Raw genomic sequence first — 16,216 nt, 5'->3', positions numbered from 1 at the left:
GATGGTCTGGACATGGGAGAGTGAGAGTAGCCAGATGTCTGGGTTCTATACCCGGAAGGACTGTGATGTCATATACAGAGACAGGCCTCAATGAAACAAGACTGATGTTAGTAGAAGTGGGCATATTTTGATTGAATACCATATCCATTGCCTCTAGCATGAGTACCATTTTCTTTCTATCACAATGAAATCTCCCATCCTCCCATTCTGTGGTTCAATATCAGTGATGTGTTCATTGCCCTTCATATGCAAAGTGCTAGATTAAACACCAAAGCCAGTGCTTTGGGAGGTTCCTCTACTTGGAAATGTCCTTGCTCATTGGCTAATTCCTTCTTATTCCCTAAAACTCAGTTTAGACATCCAAATTCTTTTCCCTAATCCAGGTGTGTAGTTTTTAGACTCATGATAATTTCCATTTCAAGTTTCTGATTTTGAGCTTTTGACAGTAGGTTCTAAGCTCCTGAGTCAGGAAATAGGAATTATGTTTATATTTGCATCTTCAGTGGCTAACATTTTCTATATGTCTGATGGGGCATGGAACAATGATGTGACTTTCTGAGTTGGGTACTGAATGATAGTGGAGACAGAATGAGAACACAGATCTCTGCTCAAAGTAGCCACAATCCAATACCTCACTCTATACTTTCTGCTGTGTCTTTCTAACACCCTGATGTTAGGTAAAGGCTGGAATCAATGCTTTTTGCTGTTGCTTAGGTTACTTATTCATCATGAATGTGAAGAATAATTTGAACCATTTTCTGGGAATCAGGAAAATGAGAATTGTGAATTGTAATTCTGTTGTCAACTGTGAACCTTGTACCACTCTGGCAAGGGGAGGCAGGGAGCCATGCTGTCTGCAGCAAATCATTTGTGTCTCTTTGCACTTGCAAAACCAGGTTGGGAAGAATCAAAACAATGTAATTTTGATCAATTCAGGGAGGTAGTGTATGATCATTTTATCCTGAACAACTTCACTGGCAGCAAGAAACCAGCATCAAGATGCCCTAGTGGTATTGTTTCCTGAGCACAAAGAGATGTGGAATTCTAAGGAGCTTGGTCCATGCAGGCTACATTACAGTCCTGCCAGGGGTGCACCTGGTAATGCAGGTGGTGAAAGTTTTTCCTTCGCCTATCCAGAGGAACCTTCCCTTTTTTGGTCTGAAAACCCTGATTGTTCCTGCACATCTGTGGGTAAGCATGTACATATGCTCAACCATTAAGAAAGAGTGAAAATTTGTACTCCAAGGTATCAAAGTATAGCTTTGAAAAAGTTAAAAATATAATTCTTATACAAATATATAGTGTGCATGTGGTAAAGATATATTTAACTCATTGATGGGGAGATAGGCAGGATGGCAAACCTGGAATAAAGATAGACAAGAAAATGATGCAACTACAGCCAGTGGGAAACATGCCGGAATGAGATTACTTAACCATACAAAATTAGTTAATGTTCCACAGGCCAAAAAAAAAACCATAGGCTTGGGGTTATCTTCTTTAGTGGGCACAAATCATTTTAATCTCTACTGGACAAAAACCATTGTGTATCCTATAAATTTTCTGTAAGTCAGCATCTAACTTTATTACATCTAGACTCTAATCAATAACAAGTAGTAATCAATGTTATATTCCCATAGGATCAGGTAGGCCATGTCAGACATTGAAAAGATAACTAGTTTTCATTTTGTCTTGTTTTTAAGTTTTGAATCATAAGAAGAAAAACAAGATACCCAATAGTATTCCAAGACATTGAAACTGTGTCTTGAATATAAATGGAAGTAGGGATGGCAAGGGAGAGAAGGAAAATGGATCCAGGCTCCAGAGATTATTTTTAAAATAGTCTTCTGATTGTGGGAAGTTCTGCTGTTAAGGAAGCAGTAAAGCCTTGGCATTTGACCACAGGTGTCTTGCTGAAGGCGCTCTGAATAATGCTCTTCCTCACATGTCAGCTGCCGATTAAGCCCTATAGATTGCAAGGGCATTTCACAAGGTTGGCTGGGTCCTTCATTCATTAAATTTCACTTCATTCATTTATTTATGTCCCAAGTACTTTGATCACTTATTTATGACCCAGCATTGTTAAGTGCTGAGATATAACGAAAAAAAGAGGTAGTAAACAAATACACCAAATACTAGTGAATTGTGAGTGGAATTTTTGTGTTATCATTCTGTGATGGAGAACAGTAAGAAGGGCCAACTTTGAGTGGATTGGTCATTGAATACTCTCCGAAGATTATCGTGTAAACAAAGGCCTGAGGGATGAGAAGATGCCAGCCATAGGCAGAACAGGGGAGGGATGTTTAAGACACAAGTGCACAGACCATGAGGCGGAGAAGTGTCTTGTATGTTCTAGAACATATCTAAAGTCCAGAGGGTGTGAGGGTAGAGCACAGGGAGAGAGTAGCATAAGGAAAGAACAGAAAGATGGGTGCAGGCAATATCGTGAAGACACTGATGACAGTCAAAGAAAACTTGAATTTGTTATAAAAGAGACAGAAATCCATTAAAGTTGGGGGGGTTTCATCTTTTTTTTTTTTGCAGTTGAGCAAATCAGTTTGTATTTACGATGATCAATTATGGCTATAGTTAAAATGATAGCTCATCCATGGAGAATGGGTTATGAAGGCAAGGCAAAAAATAGGAAAACCATTGGGGAATTCACTTCAAAAATGTGAAAAATGTTCAAGACATGGTAAGATCTAAACCAATGTGATACCTGTAGAGATGATGAATGGTGAATAGTCATATTACAGATTTGAAAGATTGAGAAAAAGAATGACTCCTAGGCCTATGCAATTGGTTGCATACACAGTAGCAGCATTTACCAAGTTGGATAAAATAGCAATTTTGAGAATGGAGGGAGGAAAAAAATTGAGATGATTTGAGGAGAAAGTAATGAAGAATTCTATTATAGATTTATTAAGTTTCCAAGATTGATCAGATTGTGACACATCTCGGTTGAGATGTCAAGTAAGAACCTAGACATGATTTGGAAGCTCAAGAAAGAGGTCTTGGCTGCAGGCATCAATTAGGAATCTCAGCATGTGAGAATAAATGAAATCCCCAAAGGCAAACAAGAAGCCCATCTGAGAGTGTTAATAAATATGTGTGGTAACATACCACAGGTAAATTAACCCATAAAAGGTTCAGCATTTCCATGTTTTTCCTAACTTTTATTGAAACCAGAGTGTGATTACTCTATTTCCACTGCAGAGGATTCTTGGTGACTGCTCTTAGTTTCATTTGCATGTTATTTAATGAAATGATAGGTAGTTTCAGCTATGTAGATTTTGGAAATGTTTACTGTCTTCCACCCAAGATTGCTGAACTATAAAGTAACACAAAAATAGTATATTTCTTCTTTCTGGAATTCCAAACACCCATGTGGAGATCTCTTTCTTGCTTATCAAGAACTCTCCTAAAAAAAAAAGGGGAGGTAGGAAATGTGAAGATTCAGGAGAAGAGTGGAGTGCAGGGGAAACTCTTCTTTACCTCTTCTTCTTCAAGTAGAATGAGTCGAACGACAACAATGTGAATTGCATTGCCAATGCTTGGATTATGGAACAACCCAGTGACCTGGAATCAGAAATGGAAAACTTAGCAACTATTAGCTTCACATGAAAATGATACACATCTATACCAGAGGGGGAAAACAACACTGTGCCATACTTTATCTTATAGATCAAGAATTCTTGGTGTAGTTCAAAGAAAAGTTTAATCTCAAACCACATTATGGAGTTTAAAGACACCTTTTCATGGGGATTTATTGGCTCTGTGCTTGAAGCATTGAGGGCTTTCTCTTCTTTGATCCTTTCCCTTCCGGGGTCTTTCCCTCTTATTATAAGTTACTCAGGGAAATACCTTTCCTCATTTCAACAGGACAAACAGTCTGGGAAAGCAAAACATATCAGTAACACAAAGGAAGCTTGAAATTAGGGATTGCAGTATAATTCAACTCTTATTAAATTAAGGAGATCACATTCTATTTCTTTACCTCAGTTTACTCATTTGTATACTGACAGAAAGTCATACTAAAAGGATTGAGTCACTTGATAAATATTAATGGAAATATTCAACTGATAAATTACAAATTTCCCTCAAGATATACATTTTTAAGGGAGAGAAAAATTTGTCCTAATTTCCATTGTTTTTTACTCAGGAAGGAAACTGACTTATATAGCTCTGTGTGTGTGTTTATATATATTAAAAATACAAATCTCTCTTTCTCAATATCTCTCCCTCAATCTCTCTTCCTGCCTCTCTCTTTCCCTCTGTGTGTGTGTGTGTGTGTGCATGTGTGTGTGTGTGTGTGTGTGTGTGTGTGTGTGTGTGTTTGTGTGATACAGAGCTTCTCTTGATGTACCCAGGCTTCAAACTTTAATCCTCCTGCCTCAGCCTCCAGAGTGCTGGGATTACAGGAAAACCACCACATCCAGCCAAAAAAAAAATCTGTTTTTTTTTGATAGGAGGAAGGTAATTCCTAATGACATATTCCCCAGCTACCCTGCCCCATGCAGTCCAAATACCATGTTCATGATGGTGAGTATGTAGGACTCCACGTTCTCACTTCCGTGATACTCGACCATCTTCGTGTCAGCCACCACCAGTGTTTCCACCCATCTTTCCTTGCTGATGGAGCGCCGAGAGAGGCTTCTGCTTGGCAAGTTATTCCTCTCCCACTTCTCTCTACGTAGCTCTTGCTTCTCAGAGGTGCCAAGACTGTCTGAATATTAAACAGAAGATAGTGGGCTAATTATTCACATATCATACACCATTCACTTGTGTTTGTAAAGATGAAAGGCTGTAAGTTTAATTTATGTTTAGTGAAGTATGAGTGCAATGTTCTTACATAACATGCGTGTAATAGAAGAAGAGATCAATTTAAATGAATATGAACAACATAATCAAAATTCGAATCTTTCAGGGAAGTTCAAAAAGTATTTCTTTAGAATAATTATGACCTATTTCATTAAGTATGTCTTTCACTATTAAAGCTATATGTAAGCTGGATGTGATGGTGCATGCCTGTTGTCCCAGAATTTAGGAGGTGGAGGCAGGAGGATGGCAAGTGCAAGGTCAGCCCAAGTTACAGCAAAACCCTGTCTCAAACAACAGCAACTAGATAAATCCATTCATTCTTGATATATATAAATAAAAAATGAGAGCTTTGCTTTTCTTTTTCAGTGCCTACTTTGGGTAGGGCAATATTACCAAGCTTACAAATGTCAGATTTTTTATCCTCATAAATGTTTGAAAGCATGCATTTCTCCATTTTGCAAATGTAGAAATTGATGCATAAAGTGACTGGTTAAGTAATCTCCCACCTACACTCAGCCTGTCCAGTTAGTAGGAGATCCAGGATTTTCTCTGGCCTACATTAATATATTTTTCATGTATACCACACTGTCTCCCACGGAGTAAGATGCATAAAACTGGAGGATATGTAATTTAGAAAACCGCAAGAGGTTCTGGGCATCCTACTTAAAGAGGGTGAAAATGATCTAGAAAAGATCTAATGAAGGACAATAAAATATCAAGGTAACCAATAGGTTTTGGTATGAAAAAGATTCGATATGTGAGGATCATGGTTGTGAAGGCAGAATCTAGGAGATGCTACAAAATCATGATGAAAACTGGACAGAAGCTGTATGGAGTCATTCTCAAAATCCCAGAATACTGTAACTAAGACCCACATCCTACTTGAAGAGGTTCACTGAAAACCAACATAGAATAAAATGGTATTTCACTCACTGGGAAGTAAATATCTAACCCAAATGGTAGTCAAGTCCAGATAGTTTTGGTGGGCTTAGAATTGTTTAAAGAGTTGAAGAAAGATGAACTGGAGGATGAGTGAGGAAAGATATATTGGCTGATGGAGAAGCAGTGACCTAGTCTTTGAAGACGTCTCTTAGAAAGAGAACCACATTCACTTCCTGCCTCTCCCTAATCCGTGCCTTGTAGCCCTGGCAGGGGCAGAACGTGGGAGCTAAGTGGCAAAACTATGTTCCCATAGTAATGTCTGGTGATGGCCATCCAGCCTTGACCTGAACACTTCTGGTGAAGGTAGGAAGTGCTCACCACACACAGAGCAGAAGTTCTTTTGTGACCTGAACTGAAACCTACCTCCCTCCCTATAATTCCCACTCTTTGTTCTGGTTCTGCTCTTTAAAGCATCTAAAACAAGGCCCACTACTAATGCCTAGCATTAGACACTGAACTCAGACAACTAAAACCATTTCCTTCTTTCTCTCTCCCCAGTGCTCATTTCTTTGTGGAGTTGGTTCTTTAGTTTCACTATCTATGAAGTTAGCTCATTTTAAATAATATTGATGCAGAAATAAAGCATTATAGTAGATCTAAATAAATCCAAATTCTATTATTGTAAATAATAAAGCTGTTCTCTGGTCTAACTAATCCAGGGTTATGTAAACATTGGAGGGAAGTCCTATGGAGGTTTGTAAATGAGAAGATGGTTAAAGCCTCATCTGTGGTATAACAATTTTCTATTTTCCCTTTTTACTTATTTTTCTTGGAGAAGAATGAACTTCCTAAGAAATCTTCAAAGATTCAATGGTTTCTAACTTTCCACTTTCTCTTTAATTCCCCCATCAGTCTCTCATCCTTTCTGGAAGCTCATGGAAATAATTTTAAACCACTATATGCTTTCAATGTCAAAAGTTAGCCAGCCAGCCACATTGCCTCCTGTTGTCTGGAAAAGGCAATAGCAGACTGGATTGAGTATAGAAATCCTATCAACACAGACTAGGTTCAACCTTCTCCCTTGTTCACCTTCCTGTCTTTTGGAGGTGGATTCTTTGGGTGATTATTAGGTTTAATTGAGGCTGTGAAGATAGGGACTTCCTTGTGGGATTATTGTCCTTATAAGACATCAGACACCTTATAAGATACCAGAGTGCTCTCTCTCTCTCTCTCTCTTTCTGTCTCTCTTTCCCTACGTCCCTTCCTCTTTTTCTCACTTCCTCCATCAATCCCTCCCCACATCAGAGCACAAGAAGAAAGTAGCCATCTAGAAATCAGGAAGAGGGGCTTCACCAGACACCAAATCTGTCCACACTCTGATCTCAGATTCCCAGTCTCTATAAATGTATAATAAATTTCTGCTATTTAAGAAACCCAGGTTATGGCATTTTGTTATAGCAGACCAAGCTAACTAAAATAAGAAGCCATTTTTAAAAAAGAATACCTTTAAACTCATTTAATTACATTCATTTTCCAGCAAATAATCTGGTGAGTTACTTGGTTAAATACGAGGAAATGTGGAAGTGAGAAATAGGATCTAATAAAGGCATGTATCTGTTTTGAACTTCTCAACAAAGCCTATGTTAAGGACTTGCTGAAATTCAGGTCCTATGCAAAACACATAGCACAAGACCTCATTTAATGGTGCTGATAATTCCGTTGGCGATAAACCCTAATGTCACATTGTATAGATGCAGAAACTGAGGCTCAGATAGATTAGGTAACTTTCTCAAAGTCACAGGAGCCTGTATCTAGTCAAGTCTGATTCTGCTACAGCAACCACAAACACTATGCACTATGGGCAAGCCTCACTCTCCATCCTATGAATAGAGGCAAAGAATTAATTGACATGATCCTTGTCCATTACAACATCCAATCTAATTGTAGGTAATACCACATGAGAATATGGAAGATGTTAGGTTTCAAAGAATTCCTGAGGGGATAGATATGAGCTCAATTCCTGACAAAGCCAGAATCTCAGCAGAAGTGGGAGGATCTGAACTGGGCCTGGTGGGACTGAGCAAGGAGAGAGAATCATATTGTCTGGGTTGACCCTCCTGTGTCTTGATGGCATGATACCATATTTGACAGGAGAAATGTTTCTGCCAAGCAATTCTAGAAAGAACAAGAAGCCAGCCCTATACATTTATCTCAAAACTTGTGGAATAAGCCTGCTAATACTTGGTGAGGTGCCAAAAATTCTGGGAAGATACCTGAAGGTCCTTCTGATGCATTCTACATCTAGAGACCCCTCTTCTGGGCTGGCATTGCTTCTGGGCACATTTTTGTGGTTTCCTGTGATTGTGGGGCCTTCTGAGCAACCAAGGGGTCACAAGGACATCTCTTTGATCCTTTTCCCCAGCAGTTAATGCCATGCTTGGCAAAGAGTGGCTCCAAATAAATGTCTGATGCACAGGTGAAAGAAGAGGTGAAGATAAATCAGAACTGACTTAGGAACTACAAATAAGCAGGAACTGCAAGAGCTGTCTATTTTTTCCCGTGATAACTTGATCCAGTTAGAGAATTTTCCACACTGAGACTGTGAAGTGTTTGTTTTAGGGGGATAAATCTAGCCAAATGTGGAGTTTAAATAAGTTCAATTTCTGGTGTTAACAGAGAGCTGACTTTCCTGTACCCAATGCGAAGGAGTACACACATCTTTCCAGTGTCAGCTGAGATGCCCACGTCGCCCTGTACAGTAAAATAGGAGAGATCTAAAGATCCCTGCAAAACATAACATATTCAGTTCCTTCTCCTTCCCCAAATGTTTTATGTAACTCTTCACAAGGTTCTCTCTCTCATTCAGGACATTGTCACACAGCAGAGCCTTCACCTCAGCTGACCTCCCATCAGTGTCCTCTGCAGAGAAACACAGATCACACCTGGACAAAGTTGCATTGAAGGGGCTGGAATAAGGAGTGGGAGGTAAGAAAAGTGAATACAGTGGAATAGTCTGGAAATTACAATGTTTTCCTTATGTTCAGAGGTGCTATTTAGCATTGTGATAGCTTTCAGCATCACTAATAAGTCACATCTCTTGCTTAGGGAATTTCTCAAGGCTTTCTTTCCTACCCTAACGCCACTCTTCCCTTATCTGGATTCTCTTCTGCTGCCACATACCAGATTTCCAGTAGAGAGGGAGGATTTCTATCCATTCAGTCAAGATAGACTACTAATTAGATGCACTACCTGGTATGAGGTACAAATTTCTCCAAGATGACCTCTCAAGGCAATCTTCTCCAGCTCACAACTTACAACTTCCAGACAAGTGAGATCCCCACCTTTTCTCCCACCTTCCTGTCACCTACATGAGGGAGGTTCCCAAAACACTACCACTCTGAAACAACACAGCAACACAAACACTGAAAGCCACCTGTGACGGAGTGCTTATAAACAGCCCAGGCTGTGCTAAATACTCTTTTGGAGTTAATAATTTTTCATTCATTTCTTACAATATGAGGTAAGCCTCACTATTGATGTTTTAACATAAGAAAACTGAGACTTAGGTTAGTTTGTTCCAAGTCTCAAGGCCAGTAAGCAACAGAACCAGCATTTTTAGGTTAAATTTCTTTCTGTTGGTGATGTGCAGATGAGGGTGGGGTTCTGGGGTATCACATGCCTAGAAACTGCAATGGGAGGAGTGGAAAGAATCGGCTCAAGAAGATCACCTACGAAAGAAGCTGAAGCAAAACCCAGCTGAGTCCCAGTCCTTCAGGTTTTAAGCCAAGCCTGAAGGACATATGTCCAGGAGAAGCTCAGTAAGTAGTATGTGACCTTGTAATACTAGATTTCTGGAGACACAGTTCTGCTTTTCTTATATAACTCAGACAAGCACTACTTGGGGAAGATGTCCTAGACCAGGGTTAGGGGCTGGAGCGATGGGACCAGAATAAAAGAAGAACATCTAGAGCTGGTGGGAGATGCTAGCTCCTCTCCAGACACACTGTCGCTCACTCTCCATTCCTATGGCCTGACCTGAACCATACATTTGTGAATTCTGACGCTTGTTTCAACCTCAGACAAGCGTTCTAGCCTATTTCTTTTATAATGAAGAAATCATATTGAATTCTTACTGTTTGTTTTAGACATGGGACCCATTGTTCAAACAGAGGATGCAGAGAATAATGAAAAGATCTCTAAAGCTCCTGTGATCATGAGTGTAAGGACAGTCGTTGGGAGATTCTAGATGATATCACCTCAGAGGGTCTGTCTAGTTCCAGTGTTCTGGCTTGAGCAAATACAGCTTTCCATTGCCTACGCATAACTGCCAGCAGTTTGCTGCTCCCACACACCTGCAACAAGACCCCTCCTTGGTAGGTAGAGCATCCACCAAGCAGGGTTGGATGTCGGTGCTCATGTTCATATTTACTAGCAGCCATGCTGAGCAGCCCAGGTACCCATCTCTTCAAGACAGCTTTGGGTACATTTGAACCCAAAACTGAAGAAAGTTTGCCTTACTCACTGTGGACCAACAATATTTTTATACTCAGATAGTATAGTATTCATTTCTCAAAATTGGCTGCAGTAGAAGAGAATACACCTGTCTAAAGATAAACAAGTGAAGCAACATGACACTAACTGGTACGTGCCAAAGTAAGTACTCCCTGGACACAGGAGTGTGGACAAAATGTATAAGTACCCAAAAAGCTAAAATAAAATGTGCCCCCAAGAGCCGAATGGTCCTGCCTGACACTATTTTCACTTCATTCATAAAGGTGGAAGAAAACAATGAACATTGTGAAACTTCATAAAATAACACCATCATTAAATCAAGTATACAAAGGATGTTTTAAGATGCCTCCAGAGAGTCAATAATCAGAATGAGATGAAAATTTATAAAACAATTAGAGTCTTGTTACTTCATACTTCATCCATTTCACTTATTGCTAACTCTTATAATGGAAAGTAATGGCATCAATTTGAGATCTAACTCCACACACGTCCCTTCTCTTCCTTACCCTCTAAGAGAAATGTGCTGATGCACTTCTCACAATTAAGACCAGATGTAAAAGAGGAAGCTGGGAGCAGAAGGAAGATAAATAAAAAGCAAGCTAATCAACCAAATGGATAATGAGTCTCGACATGCTTAAACACTGACTGAACTCTGTTGACATGCTGCCCTTGGTGACTGAGAGATTGTTGAGTAACTCAGATTTTCTGAATTACCAGGCACGATGGAAAGGCTTCTCGTAGTCTTTAAGTCATTGATGGAGAGTTTTCATTGCTAAAAGAGTTTTAGAAAACAGTTTAATCCTGCATAGTTACCATTCATGTAGGGTATGGGATTTCTACCAGTCTACAAAAGACCACTCACATTGTGAACCTCCAAGTGGGGAGTTGAGTACACTGTTTGTTTTTAGAGCTCCTATTGATGTCTAGTGTTCAAGGACACTACTCTTAATACAGCTTTAAAGGAATACCAGGTCATGAAGGAAGTTAGATTAAATGACTGCTAAAGTCTCTTCACATTATAAAAACCTGGCACTCTATGATGATATGAATGGAAATGAAGACAAAAGTCTTATTTAGGAACTATAGTGTGGGAACAGAAATCTGGGGTACCTATTTGTTCAAATAGCTTATGCTTTCTTGTTAGGGTTCTCTCTCATCTTAATGAAGGTTTCTATCTTGAGGGATGAAAAACTCCCACTACTTAAGTAGACCCACTGAGGAAGTAGAAGAGAACACAGAGTTGATGCTACAGGTTGGATCTAGAATCCTCCCCAACACACACACACACACACACACACACACACACACACACACACACACGTTCATGTGTTAAAGGCTTGGTCCGCAGCATGTAGCACTATTAGGAAGTGGTGGAATTTTTAAGAGGTGTGGCCTATTGGGAAGTCTTAGGTTATGAAGGCCATGGCCTTGATGTCAAGCGAAAATGCTTGGCAGCTTTCTAAATGCTTGTTTGGACCTAAGGCCTAACTGTTAGGAAAACGCTGCACACCGCACACAAAGGAGGCTCATGAGAGGTATCTCATGTCCCAAAGCTTAATAAGCAGGCTGGCCGGCTGAGAAAAAATGGAGCAGCAGCTTCTCTTGGCAGGTCTGGCCTTAAGTAGTATTTGGGAGAAAGCAAGGGCTAGGGATGGGCAAAGGGAGGTGGCAGTAGATAAGGGACAGTGGGCTTTGTTCTGCAAGGGATGAGACCAGCTGCAGCTCAGGCTGCAGAATGGTGGCAAGGGGCAGTTCTTATCACTAACTACTGTCTTAAGAAGGAAAAATGAGCCAGTGCTGTCCAAATAGATCTATACCACCTCATGGAGGGCAGCCCATGGTGGACACACTCTCAGTACCCCTTCCTCAGATGCGAGAGCCCTTTCTCTACTGTAGGTACCAAGTCTTTAAAACTTACCATGCCAAATGCCTTTATGCCTCCTTTTATAATGACTATGACAGATGGCCACTTGGTTCCATTATTTATTCTTCCTCCTTCCTCCTTGATTTTTTTTCCTGGGCATCTGGCTTCCTAGAAAAATGGCTAAATTTCCCAGCCTCTTTTGCTGCTAAATTCTGACAAGGCGATACCAGGGAAAGTACCACCTATAACTTTGAGAACTTAAAGGAAGGACATGGGTCTTTCTTTTCCTCTTTTTCCTTCCTGGTCTGGACAAGGAAGAAAAAGCCAAATGTTGAAGAGGATAGGACAAGATACAAAGCAGACAATTGGAGGAACCTGAGTTCCTGATGATTGTGGAGATGAAACCTTGGACATTTTATCTCCAAATTTCATTTATGTGTGAGAAAAAAAAGTTAAATTTTCAACTAGAATAGAAGAGTGATCTTTTGTCTGTTCCTTTATCCCCGGGACCTAGAATAGTTCTTTGTACTCAATTACAATGTTTCACTTTATTATTATTATTGTTATTTTGGCAGTACTGGGGGTTGAACTCAGGGTGTCAAGTTTGCTAGGCAGGTACTCTACCCATTGCGCCCACTCCACCAGCCTAATAACAGTTTTTAAATGAGTCAGTCTTATATAATCCTGAATGGTATGATGATTTCAGCCCCCTGCTTCAGGTCTGTGGGTATTTTTTCTGCTTACCCAGAATCCTCAGGGATTGGGATGCTTTCATCTCCAAGTAGTAGCATTTGACTGACCCACACACTCAGCCAATTCATTAAGTACAAATAAATCAGTGAGTTCTCTTTTAGTACCAACAATCTGTCAATACAGAAAAAGACTGATCCTTAGCTAATGGCCTCCAAAAATAAAATGTTCAGAAAGGCCATATGTTCACTCTTGTTCAGAGAAAATGGCCCTCTAAGTGCCATGTTGGTACTTTTAAGAGACTTGAAGGTACTAAGACATGACTGAGAGGGGAAGAAAAATACTACTTATGCTTGGTAACTACCACTTATATACACCTTTAAGTAATATAAGAAAATCCTGGGTGATAATCTCACCAGCATCAAAGGGTTGGCAGGTTTGTTAGCAAGAAACCTATGATTCAACTATCTTTACAGCTCCTACTCCACTCTTACCCTCAGTCACACATAACTTCTTAATATCTCATTTTACCAACTTAACCCCACAGTAGAAATAGGTTTAAGCTCTTCCAATATCCCCAGAATTCCTCAGAAAATGATCATCCTGTTCAATAAGTATTAACTTTGCAAGAAAGCAATAATCAAACTGAAAGCCAAGAATAAATAAAGCTTTGGGAGTACTATTCAGAAAATATTACAGAGATTTTGAGAAATTATCTGCCCTATCAGCAGACAGCAACAAAATAATTCCACTCTAATGAGGCTTCATTTTTAAAGAAAGTGAAAGATACCATTTTAACATATGTTCCATTTACTTACATTTGGGCATATTATGTACCTATGTACATATCAGAATACTTACAGTTGTTTTCATCAAACACTCCGATTTCATGCAAATATTATGAGTTGCACATACCAATTCATTATAAATATAGTAATTATATTCACTCAGGTTTCAAAGTGTTCTGCTTCTCTCCAAATACATACAGAACTTCTCCACCCAGAAACTGGACAAAAATAGGGACATTTCCTTACAATTTTGCTGTGTGGGATATTTTTTGTCTGTTGGCTGGTTTTATTTGATTTCTAGTTCTCTCATTGTGTTAGTCAAGTTTGCATCACTGAGACAAAACACTGGAGGTAAACAACTTAAAATAAAGAAGATTCATTTTGACGTGTGGCTTCAGAGATCCATGGTCAGCTGGTTTCATTGTTTTTAGGCCCAAGGTAGATCAGGACATATAGTGAGGAGAAAGGGCTGGAGCCAAATCGCTCACTTCATGGTGGCTGGGAAACAAAGAAAGAAAGAAACAAGAGGCTGAGGACAAAATATACCCTTCAAGAATATGTTCTAGTGACTTACTTCTTCCCAAAGTTTTCACCTCCTAAAGTTTCCACCACCTCGCAATAACTCATTAAGCCACAAATCCATCAATGGATGAATCCACCAATGAAGTTAGAGCCCCCATGATCCAATCACCTTCCCAAAGCCCCCTCTCTAAACGCTGCTGCACGGGGGACCAAGCATTCCACACATGAGTTTTTGGAGCACAGCTCAGATCCGAACTATAATGTCCTTTCATGGAGAAGGACACTTTTCAGAGTTCCAGCTACATGTAAGTGGTCATCTCTAGCTTTTCTATAGGCTCAGAAACTGGTGCTCAGGGCTCCAGGAAAACCATTGCTTCAGCATTTGGTTTACTTCTGCTATCTGCATTTTTGTTATTTTTCTTCTTTTTTGTATTTGTTTTTCATTGTCTTGTTCTTTCCTGTCCTCTCCTCTCTTTTCTTTTCTTTTATCTGTTCCATCCCTTCCTCCCTCCCTTCTTTCCTTCCTCTGTAAACTTTGCCCCACTCCACTGTCTGTGTTATGAGAGAAGACCTTTATTTTTAAATACTCTTTATCTGGAGACTTAAGGTTTTTCACACTAGTGATGAGTGTTATGGGTTTCTGCAAAGTATCTAATCTACATATTTCATAATGAAATTCAACCTCACTATATTTACCAAATAGTGTATTCACTTTTCAAAAATATTTTTGTTAAAGTAGGAAGTAATGCAGCATATAGAGTTTCCCAACATGTTATAAGAATTTTTCTCTAAATAATATAAAGGCATTGAACACACAGTGTTTTTAGCCCTCTGGAATATCACAAGCCAGATAAAGAATATGAGGAAAAGAGGAACTCAGGAGGTATAAATTGTAATCCTGAGTGTCTTTATGTTAGTGACAGTCCCAGATAATTTTTCTTCTGTGATAAGCTCCAAAAAAACCAAAAAGACTGTCACTTGTTTCCTTCTAAAAAAGGTCAGAATGATATTCTTTTTATTAACCAAAGGCAGGATTTTATCTTTTTAAAAATGTAGCAAACACAATTGGTTTGCCAATGTTAATTCTATTATCTGAAACTTCTATGTTTCATTTAATAGTTTTCTGCTTGTCAGTCTACTGGTTTAGGTAGCATCTGCCTGAGAGGAAATCATTTCTTCATGAGGCAGAACGAGATTATGTCCTCTGTGGACGAGATTCAGTCATCTGTGTAACTGAAGTCTTCTCCTCCCTTCCCTTCCCTCTCCTCCCTCTCCTCTCCTCTCCTCTCCTCCCCTCCTTTCTCCTTCCTTCTCCCCCTCCTCTCTCTCCTCTCTTCCCTTTTTCCTTCCTTTCTTCCAGCAACCTAGAAGCTTTTAAATATGCAATAAGTACTTATTAAATGAGTAAATGAATTCTTTCACTTAATATTTCTTTGCAGGAGTATGATAATGTATAAAGTTGTAAGAGAGAGAGAGAAAGGCGGGGGAGGAGAATTCTATTCAAATTACAATGACTCCAATCTGAATTTTATTACTCATTCATCAAGCTGTTTTGGACCTGACTTTAGGACAGTAACAAGGTAGTTACTTTAGAGAATATAAAAGTAAATAAACTATCCAAAAGACTCATTTGAGCACTGTGAAACTCACTAATTTGTAAATACTGAGCTAGTCTTAAACATCTATCTAAAGACAAAGTCAAGTCAAGGGTGGCAGAACACTGGACCAAGCACAGGCCTGATGGTAGGTTTCCAAAACATCCTGCACCTTCCAAACAAAGAGTGGGCCAGGTTAGGGACCAAGTGCAATGCAGGGCCATATCAGCACTGGGCAAGTCCTTGGGACTGTCTTCTCTTTGTCTCTCTACACCATTCTGGGGAGGAGTTACTGACAGAACGAGAGTGTCAATGACCAGAAAAGGAGCAATCATCTGGACAGGAGAAAATTACTCATAGAGAGAACTAGCCAGACTATGCATGTCAGGGCCACCACCCACAAACTAATGATTTGTGTCAGCTCTGCTGGGAGGCCTAAGTCCCACAAACACTGAGTAGACCGTTTCCCAACTGTCCTTAAGGGCCCCTTCATTCATTCAAGAGATATGTCATCCCACATCAAGGTTTAATGAGTCAAATGTTAA

At 39.6% G+C, this 16,216-nt stretch overlaps 1 protein-coding gene across 3 annotated transcripts in view; it reads right to left on the bottom strand.

Moving 5' to 3' along the window:
• Window positions 1-16,216, bottom strand: part of Adamts12 (ADAM metallopeptidase with thrombospondin type 1 motif 12) — a 326,530-nt gene that overhangs the window by 154,719 nt on the left and 155,595 nt on the right. For all 3 annotated transcript variants that reach the window (XR_012449198.1, XM_074077647.1, XM_074077648.1), the window contains exons 4-5: window positions 4,527-4,723; window positions 3,493-3,576 (exon numbers count right to left, since the gene is read on the bottom strand). Coding sequence is in view for 2 of the 3 variants with exons in the window: in XM_074077647.1 (XP_073933748.1) it covers window positions 3,493-3,576; window positions 4,527-4,723 (281 nt within the window). In the remaining variant the exon portion in view is untranslated. The remainder of the gene's footprint in view (window positions 1-3,492; window positions 3,577-4,526; window positions 4,724-16,216) is intronic.

Source organism: Castor canadensis, chromosome 6 (genome assembly GCF_047511655.1).
Source record: "Castor canadensis chromosome 6, mCasCan1.hap1v2, whole genome shotgun sequence".
NCBI classification, from domain to species: Eukaryota; Metazoa; Chordata; class Mammalia; order Rodentia; family Castoridae; genus Castor; species Castor canadensis.
Note: the sequence above shows the minus strand (reverse complement) of the source record. Positions and strands in the feature narration are given on the sequence as shown.